General features: G+C 61.6%; 1 protein-coding gene across 1 annotated transcript; it reads left to right on the top strand.

Annotated features, from left to right (window-relative positions):
- The first annotated feature begins 1,590 nt into the window (after positions 1-1,590).
- Positions 1,591-7,243, top strand: TRAF4 (TNF receptor associated factor 4). The gene is made up of 7 exons (XM_074556744.1): positions 1,591-1,836; positions 4,537-4,588; positions 4,892-4,996; positions 5,070-5,231; positions 5,397-5,558; positions 5,636-5,791; positions 6,204-7,243. The coding sequence occupies exons 1-7, from the start codon at positions 1,694-1,696 to the stop codon at positions 6,834-6,836; spliced, it is 1,413 nt and encodes a 470-aa protein (XP_074412845.1). The 5' UTR covers positions 1,591-1,693; the 3' UTR covers positions 6,837-7,243.
- Positions 7,244-10,023: the final 2,780 nt, after the last annotated feature.

Genomic DNA, 10,023 nt, shown 5'->3' with positions numbered 1-10,023 from the left:
GTTGTCATCGGAGGCACAGGCTGCCTGTGTTTACAGGACTGATGTGTCCTGTCTTTGGAGTCCCATCAAGGACCCGTCCTTTTGGCCTGAACCTTGTCCCACAGTCGTGTCCAGGGACATTTTCCAGTCGGGGCCCGGTCACAGCGTGTCAGGGACAGTGTCTGGGTTGTGCCTATCTCTGGTTGGAGACAGCCTGGCTCCGGGCTCTGCTGGCACAGAGTGGCAGAACCAGCTGGACCATGGGGCTGCTGCCCTGGGGGTGCCACAGCCCTGAGCAAACCCGGCTGGGGAGCACCTGAACCCCAGCTCAAGGTGGCTGCTGCTCCCCTCTGCTCCCTGTACGGTTGTTTTTACCTGTCGGGTTTCAGTATCACTGGGAGCTGGTTAAAGTTTAGCTCAGCGCTCTCCATCATCTGAGCACAGCCTCACGTCTCCTGGTAAATCCCCTGCTGATGGCAGCTCGTGCTCAGTGCACCCCAGTACAAGGTTCCCTGATATTTGGGAGCCCCAGCGCAGCTCAGAACAAACTGCCATCCCTCAGGGTTACCCCAAAAATGAGCCACCCATCCCCTCCCTGGCAGCTCTGGCAGCGAGCAGGCTGCATCCCCCCGGGCTGCTGCAGGGTTTTATTTTAAGCAGAGCCTCTCAGGGAGAAGGGTAACGTGAGCTCCTTGAGTGACAAGTGATAGAGCTCGACTTGCTCAGCGTGTCCCCCAGGAATCCCTCTCCTCTGCCATTTGCTAATTGAAAACTGCTAACATTTGGGTCTGGAGCAACTGCCGCCCTTAATGGGAAGCTGGCTGGAGCGAGCGTTGGTGGGACTAACACATGCTCACAGCCTGTCATCTGCTCGGCTCCATCTCTGGGGAAAGGGGCAAATACTCCCATATGCTGCTCTGATTTCTCAAAGAGTGACGAGGGGGCTGGAGCCAGACAGATTTGCTTTTATTCTCCCTCCTCCAGGCTCTTGCTCAGTTACAAACCGTGGCTGGAGGGAGGCTGTGAGCCTGCGGTGTGAGTTCCCAGCGAGACAAAGCCACAGGAGCTTGTGTCCCCCTCGTTCCTGCGGTGTGGAGGGCTCAGGGCAGCCCCTCCGTGTCCTGCTGTGGGTGATGGCTGGGATATGAGCTGCTCTGTGGTGGGAGCAGGCCTGGAGCTGTATCCCACCTCCAGCCTGCTCAGGGGCACAGCCGTGCCCTCGGGCTGCCTGCAGGAGTGTGGCACCCCTGGGACACCTCTGAGTCAGGGAGGGCATGCAGGGACAGCGAGGACACGGCCGTGTGTGCCCGCAGAGCCCCGGGCCGGGGGAGGCTGCAGGGGTGAGGGGCCGTGTGTGATGTGATGCTGATGCTCCCCAAACTCCTGCAGTGGCCGTTCCTGGTGTGGCGGGTACCAAACTCACCAGTGGGGTGCTCCCTATGTCCGTAGGGTGCCTGTCCCCATGTGCTGCCCCCCAAACCCCTCGGAGGGGCTGTTCCCGGGGGGATGCTCCCCAGGATGCCGGCACCGCTCCATCCCCCCCCGTTCGGCGGAGGCGGGGTCGGGCCGGGGGGCGGTGGCGATGCCGGTGCCGTCCCCCGTGGCGGGGCGGGCTCGGGCCGGTCCCACCGCCCCGTCCGGCCTCCGGGCGGAGCCGGGCACGGAGCGCGGAGCGGAGCGGGCGCGGGGCGGCGGCGGCGGCGGCAGCGGCGGGATGCCGGGCTACGACTACAAGCTGCTGGAGCGGCCGCGGCGCCGGGTGCTGTGCCCGCTCTGCGGGAAGCCCATGCGGGAGCCCGTGCGCGTCTCCACCTGCGGCCACCGCTTCTGCGACACCTGCCTGCAAGAGTTCCTCAGGTGAGACCCCGCATCGCCCCACGGCACTCTCGAGCTGGGTTACTCCGCGCACCCCTTCCCCCGTGGGGTGCCCCGGTCCCGCACCGCCCGATGCGGGGCTCAGCACCCCGGAATGCCCCAGGGGTGCTCCTCGCCATGGCCACCCCCCATCTGCCGCCGGGCCCGGGGTGCGGTGTGCCGGGGTGCCCCGAGAGGGGTGCGGAGTGCCCCGGGCCCGGGACGGAATGCGGGGTATCCCGGGAAGGGGCGCGGGGTGCCTGGGGGTGCGGGATCCTGGGGAGAGATGCGGGGTGCCCGGGGGTGCGGGATCCTGGGGAGAGATGCGGGGTGCCCGGGGGTGCTCCGGGCAGGGAACGGCTGCCGTGTGCCCCGGGAGAAGGCGCGGTGTGCCCCGGGAAATCTGTGGGGTGTCCGGGGAAGTTGCGGGGTGCCCCGGGCTGCCTCGGGCCAGGGAAAGGTGCGGGATGGGCGCCCGGCGGTGCCCCGGGGCAGGGAGCGGGTGCGGGGCGCGCCCAGCCGGTGACAGCCGCCCCGCGGGTGCAGCCGCCCGTGGCCCCTCTCGCTGAGGAGGAGGAAGAGGAGGGCCGGGTGAAGCCCGGAGCGGCGAGTTTCGAGAATCGAGCTTAACCCCTTCCTGCCCCGGCCCCGCCGCAGGAAGTGGCCGGGGGTGTTTTTGGGGAGGGGTGTACGGCCGATCCCGGTGTCCCTGAGCCCACGGGTGAGCGCGACCCGGCCGTGTGCGGGGAGCGAGGAGCCGGGGCCGCTTCCGAGCCCCGCGGTTGGGACCCCGGTACCGGAGCAGGGGACGCGCGCGGGGCCGATGCCGTCCCGGGGGTCCCGCGGGGCACGGCCAGGGGGTGCCAAGCGGTGCCAAGCGTCACCCCGGGCCTTTCCCCGCCTTTCCCAGCCGAGCGACCTTCGCCCGGGGACAGCTCACGGGCACCACCGTCACCGGGGCCGGTTTCTGTGAAACCGGGTGTGCCCCGGGACACGTGTCAGAGCGCATCTGTCCCCCCGCGCCCCCGCACCTTCCTGACGGGGGGAATGGCCTCGGGGGTCCCCCCTATGAGAACAATGCGTGCCCAGGATCAGTGTGGGACTCCCATGGGCTGAGCCATCCAGCCCCACCGCGGTGCCGGGGGGTACCGGGGGGTACCGGGGCTCCCACCCCATCACCTCGCTGTGCCCCAACACGCCGTGAAGGTCAGAGGCAAGGACGGTCCCCCCGGGTGCTGCCTCAGCACATTCCCTGCCCGGCCAAGCGTGAGGAATGGGGAGGCTTTGTCGGGGATTAGGCGCTGGCTTCGGGTCATCGTCCCAATTCCTCGCCAGCCCCAGCACCCCAACTCTGGGCACGGGGTGCGGGCACAGCCTGGCAAGGCAGCAGAGTGATCCCAGCCACGAGGCAGTGCCACGGGTTCAGAGCCCGGCCCTGTCTGCGAGCACCTTATCTCGGTGCATGGATCCACCTTATCTCGGTGCATGGATCCACCTTATCTCGGTGGATCCCTGATGACTCCCACAAAACCACCTGCCACAAACAGAGTGGGCACGTGGCTCACGTGGGTCACACCCCACGGTTCCTGGGGTTCATGGGGTTCCTGGGGTTCACTTGCACTCCCAGCTCAGCGTTAGTGGCTGCAGGGGACACGGCCAGGGAGCCCCGGCTGGCGCGTGCCCGGCGGCACTGCTGGCACTGCTGGCTCTGTCCTGGTGTCTCACATCCACTTGGCAGCTCCTGTCGAGGCCACACCAGCGCCTGCCAAGGGCTTGCAGTGATTAGATGGGCACAAGGATGTCCTGCCTAGACAGCTTTGTCCAGTGTCACCTCAAAGACAGCAGAGCCACAGGGTCCCTTTGTGTCCCTGCTGCATGTCCCTGTAGGCAGCACCTGTGGTCTCCCACCCCAGTGTCCATCAGGGATGGTGCATGGACACCCTCTCCTCCCCCTGGGCACAGTGATGTGTGGGCCAGAGGTGATGGTGACTCCTGGCCAGCCTTGTCACAGGCCAGGCTGCCTTTTGGCTGGGTCCTTGTGTCCACTTCATGCTGCTCCTCTGTCCTTGGGGACAGCTCTCAGGAGGAACAGCCCATCCTGGGGCCCCAGCAGGATGGGGACCCCTCAGGGGGGCTGCCTGTCCCCCTGTCCTGACTCACCGAGGTGGCTGCTGGGGCCATTTCCTGTGGAGCCCCAGGGCTGCACATCTGGCGCCCAGCTGTTGTCCTTCCCCACCTCCCCTGGGCCCCGGCACCTGAGGCTGCGAGGCTGCCCAGGCCCTGCCCTGCCGGTCCCTCGGGCCACGGCCCCCTCCTGGCACCCTCCTTAATCCCAGGGGCCGGGATGGGCCCGGGGCTGCCGGGGCTCCAGATGGTGCCACGCTGGCTGGCGGCGGCTGCCCAGGCCCCTGGGGACCGGGCCGGGGGTGGGGGGCGGCCTGGGGGTGTCTGGCGGGGGCATTTCCCAGCTCAGACAGATGGAGCAGGATTAGAGCCGTGGCTGCCCCAGGGTGGCGGCTGGGTTTGGTACGGGGTGAGCGCTCAGCAGTGCAAGGACAGCAGCAATGTCCTGGGGTGGGATGGGATGGCAGGGACCCGTGGGACATCATGGCTGTGTCCTGGGGTGGGAAGGCAGGGACAGTGGGACATCATGGCTGTGTCACTGGTGATCCTCAGTGACCCTGAGCCTTCTGTGTCTTGCAGCGAAGGCGTCTTCAAGTGCCCGGAGGATCAGCTGCCCCTGGACTACGCCAAGGTGAGCCTGGCACAGGGATGTGCCCCCTGCTCCAAGGGGACATCCCCACCCAGGGGCTGTCCCCAGCTCTGCACAGCGCCTGGCACAGCCCTGCCAGCCTGGCACGGGCGCCCGGGCGGAAGCAAGAGCCCTTTGTGCCGCGGGCCGGGAGCGGAAACCAGCTCCCGACAAAGGGTTCTTGTTGGTGTGCCCGGGGGATCCGGCCCCGGGCAGCGTGCCCAGGGCTCCCAGCCAGGCTGTGCGGGGGGCTCTATGCCCCCACAGCCGGTGCAGGATGCTGATACCGCCCTGCTGCCCCTGCAGATCTACCCCGACCCCGAGCTGGAGGCGCAGGTGCTGAGCCTGGCCATCCGCTGCATCCACAGCGAGGAGGGCTGCCGCTGGAGCGGGCTCATCAAGCACCTCCAGGTAGGGCCTGGCAGCATGGGGAGGGCAGAGCTGTACCCTGAGGCCTCCCCGTCACCATCCCTGTGTCCCCCAGGCCCATCTCGGCACCTGTGGCTTCAACGTGATCCCGTGCCCCAACCGGTGCAGCGCCAAGCTGAGCCGCCGGGACCTCCCCGAGCACGTCCAGCACGGCTGCCCCAAGCGCAGGGTCAAGTGCGAGTTCTGCGCCAGCGACTTCACTGGGGAGGCCTTCGAGGTGGGCACTGGGGGGGACACTGTGGGGGACACGTCATGGCGGGGACACTGTGGGGGACATGTGGTCATTGTGCCCTCTGGCTGCGGGGGCACTGTGTGTCCTCACCCCCGTCAGGGCTGGCTGGTGAGGGCAGCCAGAGGGTGATGACACCGTTGTGGTCCCCAGGGCCACCAGGGCACGTGTCCCCAGGAGAGTGTGTACTGTGAGAACAAGTGCGGGGCCCGCATGATGCGGCGCCTGCTGTCCCAGCACGCCCTGGCCGAGTGCCCCAAGCGCACCCAGCCCTGCACCTACTGCTCCAAGGAGTTCGTCTTTGACACCATCCAGGTGAGATGGAGCCCTCGGGGACCCTCACCCTGCCAGCTCCCAGCCCCAGCTGACCCCCAGCCTCTGTGCCTCCCCAGAACCACCAGTACCAGTGTCCCCGGTACCCCGTGCCGTGCCCCAACCAGTGTGGGACACCCAGCATTGCCCGGGAGGACGTGCCCACCCACCTCAAGGAGAGCTGCAACACTGCCATGCTGCTGTGCCCCTTCAAGGAAGCTGGCTGCAAGCACCGGGTGAGTGCTGTCCCTGAGACCGACCTGCCCTGGCATCCCTGGGCATGGGCTGCTGTCCCTGCTGTGTCACAACAACCCCTCACCGCTCCTGCCCCAATGTCGGTCCCATCCCTTGTGCTCAGTCCCATCCATGTGGCCCCATGACCTCACCCCTGTGTTTGCCACCCAAATGTCACCCTGCCATCCCAGCCAGGTATCCCTGTGCCACCCCATGTTCCCATGACATCCCTGTGCCAGTACCCCCGTGCTCCAATGCCATCCCCATGTTATCCCCACAGTACCTCCCTCTCCTGTTCCATGTCCTCCTGTCCCCATGCTCCAATGCCATCCCCATGTTATCCCCGCTGTATCTCCCTCTCCCGTCCCCGCTGTCTCTGCCACCCTCCTGCTGACGGTCCCGCTGTCCCCGCAGTGCCCCAAGCTGGCCATGGGCCGGCACCTGGAGGAGAGCACCAAGGCCCACCTGGGCATGGTGTGTGCCCTGGTGAGCCGGCAGCGGCAGGAGATCCTGGAGCTGCGCCGGGACGTGGAGGAGCTGTCGGTGAGCAGCGACGGGATCCTCATCTGGAAAATCGCCGACTACGCCCGCAAGCTGCAGGAGGCCAAGGCCCGCAGCAACTACGAGTTCTTCAGCCCCCCGTTCTACACCCACAAGTACGGCTACAAGCTCCAGGTGTCGGCGTTCCTCAACGGCAACGGCAGCGGCGAGAGCAGCCACCTGTCCGTGTACATCCGCGTGCTGCCGGGCGAGTACGACAACCTGCTCGAGTGGCCCTTCTCCTACCGCGTCACCTTCTCCCTGCTGGACCAGAGCGACCCCTCGCTCTCCAAGCCCCAGCACATCACTGAGACCTTCCACCCCGACCCCAACTGGAAGAACTTCCAGAAGCCGGGGGCCTCGCGCAGCTCCCTGGACGAGAGCACCCTGGGCTTCGGCTACCCCAAGTTCATCTCGCACGAGGACATCAGGAAACGGAACTACGTGCGGGACAACGCCATCTTCATCAAAGCCTCGGTGGAGATCCCTCAGAAGATCCTGGCCTGAGCCCCGGAGGGGGACAGGGTGTGACCGGGGTGCCCGCACGGAGTGCCCCGGGAGGTGCTGAGCCCCTGCCCGCAGCCGGTGCCCCCGGCTTGGGGACATTGCCATGGCACTGTGGTGGCTCTCAGGACAGGCAGGGATGGGGCTGCTCCCGTGTCCCTCCCGGGGCTGGCACTGTCCTGCAGCCCCTTCTCAGGTGCCCGGGGGTGCCGGGGGGCTGGGCCCCCTGAGCCCCTGCCCGAGGTGCCCGGCAAGACCCCACCAGCCTCGCTGGGGACCCTGCAGGACCCCACTGGCCAGAGCCATATTTTGTAAACTGGTGCTCCCCAGGTTGTTATTTATTACCCCGGGCTGGGGCTGCTGCCCCCTCCCCACATTTTTTTCTTTTCAATAAACTTTTCTTGTATTTATTACGGCCGCCTGAACCTCCTTCCTCTGCCTGCCGGGGTGGGGATGGCAGCACCGGGGGATGCTCCTGGGTGCTGGGGGGCACGGAGAGGGGTAATCCCTGACCCACATCCCGGCGGCAGACGGGCTCAGATGGAGCCGGTTAATTCGGTAATCACCGGCAGCAGCAGCGGGGATGCGCCGGGTTGGAGGACCCGCCAGCCCCGGGGGGCTGTTCCCTGCACGCCCCCTCGGTCCCATCAGCCCCTCATTAGCGCTGGGTAATTAACGCCCCGGGGGAGGGCGGCATCCCGAGCACACAGAGGGTGGGCGATGGTGGGGGGCGCTGGGGCACACTGGGGGGGCCGGGCTGGATCAGGCCCCGTGTCCGTGTGTCTGTCCCCCCTCCCGTCACCCCGGCGGCAATGGGGGGGTCGCTGTCTCTGCAGGATAATCCCGCAATTGCATTAGTGCTGCTCCGCTTTAATGCAATTAGCCCCTAATTAGCTGCACCCTGGGGCCCTGGCTGGGCTGGGAGGGGGCAGCGCTGCCGGGGGTGTTCCCATATCCCGTTTCTTCCCCACGAATGTCCCCCTGAGCAGGTCCCAGCCCGGTGTGGCAGCCCTGGGCCCTGGGGAGCTGGGCAATACTCCTGTCCTTGCTGGTACCCAGTGCCAGCCTGTGCTGGTGCCCAGTGCCATTCCTGCAATGGGGCGAAATGCAGGTCCCTACTGGTGTCTAATGCCAGCCCATGCTGGTGTCCAGTGCCAGCCTATACTGGTGTCCACACTGGCACTCATTGTCACCCCATGCTTGTGCCCAGCGCCAGCCTCATGCAGATTTCTGATGCCAACCCCTAATGACGGGCAGTTTCTTGCCCATACTGGTGCCTGGCCTGTCCAGTATCAGCCCATGCTGGTGCCCAGTGTCAGCTCAGAGTGGTGGCAGCTCCAGCCCACACTGGTGACCCATACTAGCCCACATTGGTGCCCAGCGCCAGCCCAAACTGGCAACTATTGCCAGTCTATTGCCAGCCCATACTGGTGCCCAGTGCCACCCGTGTGTTAATGTCCAGTGCCAACCCATACTGGTGACCTGTGCTGGCCCACACTGGTGCCCTGTTCCAGCCCATCCCAGTGCCAGTTCCATTCCGTCCCAATGCCCGGTTCCAGCCCATCCCAGTGCCATTTCCTGCCCATCCCAGTGCCCAGTATCAGCCCATCCCAGTGCCTATTTCCAGCCCATCCCAGTGCCATTTCCTGCCCATCCCAGTGCCCAGTATCAGCCCATCCCAGTGCCCGGCTCCAGCCCATCCCGGTGTCCTGTCCCGTCCATCCCGGAGCCCTTCCCGCTGTCCCCGTGTCCCCCTCCCCGCCCGGTGCTCGGCTCAGTGGCGCCGCCTCGTGGAGACCGAGGGGAGGGGAAGATGTCAATAGAAATTTATTGCCTTATAATTTATATAAATGTATAATAATTATCATTATTAGTATAATCATCGTAATTATTACGTTAGCAAATTGTTATAATTCGTATTAAGTATGCATTTTATCCTTACACGTTTTATGCTTACTTTTTATTTTATAGTAATTTATTGTATTTAATATATACATTTTATATATAACACTTTTTAAATATTTCAAATTCAATATATAATATATAATATATAATATATAATATATAATATATAATATATAATATATAATATATAATATACAATATTATATATTATATATTATATATTATATATTATATATTATATATTATATATTATATATTATATATTATATATTATATATTATATTATCTCATATATTATGAAATATATCTCATATATTATCATATATTATATAATTGCATCAAATTTCGTATATCAATAGAATTTCATTACACAATATTTTAGTATTTTATATTATAGAATTTCTATCTGTATATTTACACAGCTTCCATACTTCATATTTACCCTACATTTAATTTCTATTTAATCGCTATTTATAATTTTTACCCTTATATTTTATATTTATTATATACATTTTATTTATATATTTTTATTTGTTTATATATATATACACACTTCCCCATATACACACAGGGTACAGGGACAGCCCTGTCCTTCTGACCAGGCCATACACAGGGTGTTGGCAACCCTTCATTCCAACCAGTTGCCTTAAAAGAAATAAAATAAAATAAAATAAAATAAAATAAAATAAAATAAAATAAAATAAAATAAAATAAAATAAAATACCTTATAAAATTTATGAACAAAAAATGGGAAGCAGTGCTGGAGGAAGCCTGGGCAGCAGCTCCTGGACGAAAAAAACAACCTTGGGAGCTTGGAATTCTCCCTGTCCCCACCTCAAGGACCAACTCCCAGCTCTGTTTTCCCTGCTTTGATTGATTTTCCCCCTTTTCCTGCCCCTTCCCAGCCCTCTCTGTCTGGAAATGTCAGCGGGATCTTGGAGCACCTCTTAACCTTCAGCAGGGCCGGGGCTGCAGGAAAAGCAGGAGGGGGAGATGCTCTCAGTGCTCAAGGAGGAGAGGGAGACAAATCGATTCCTGCTCGATTTAGCCTCAAATATCAAGTTTAAAAATAAACTTCTTGGAAACTTGGTGGTTTGAGGGTTTATTCTAAAGGTTTGGGCTGCCAGCTCACTCCCTGCTCCGTTGTCTCGTCACTGGGACACTTAGAGGATGCTTCACTTCAGAAGATGCTCAAATCAGGGAGGAAAATCTTATTAAATATCTGAAAAATCTTGGGAGCGCCCCCCCCCCCCCCCGGGAGGGCCCTTTGGTGTGTAAGACCCTC

This window comes from Zonotrichia albicollis, chromosome 22, assembly GCF_047830755.1.
Source record: "Zonotrichia albicollis isolate bZonAlb1 chromosome 22, bZonAlb1.hap1, whole genome shotgun sequence".
NCBI lineage: Eukaryota > Metazoa > Chordata > Aves > Passeriformes > Passerellidae > Zonotrichia > Zonotrichia albicollis.
This window is presented reverse-complemented; position numbering and strand designations above follow the sequence as displayed.

What these genes read in the sequence shown, in the direction of transcription:
- TRAF4 (XM_074556744.1), top strand. Translation starts at nt 1,694, where the DNA reads ATGCCGGGCTACGACTACAAGCTGCTGGAGCGGCCGCGGCGCCGGGTG. An exon ending in TGCCTGCAAGAGTTCCTCAG is followed by an intron (nt 1,837 to 4,536) that starts GTGAGACCCCGC and finishes TGTGTCTTGCAG; the next exon opens with CGAAGGCGTCTTCAAGTGCC. An exon ending in TGCCCCTGGACTACGCCAAG is followed by an intron (nt 4,589 to 4,891) that starts GTGAGCCTGGCA and finishes CTGCCCCTGCAG; the next exon opens with ATCTACCCCGACCCCGAGCT.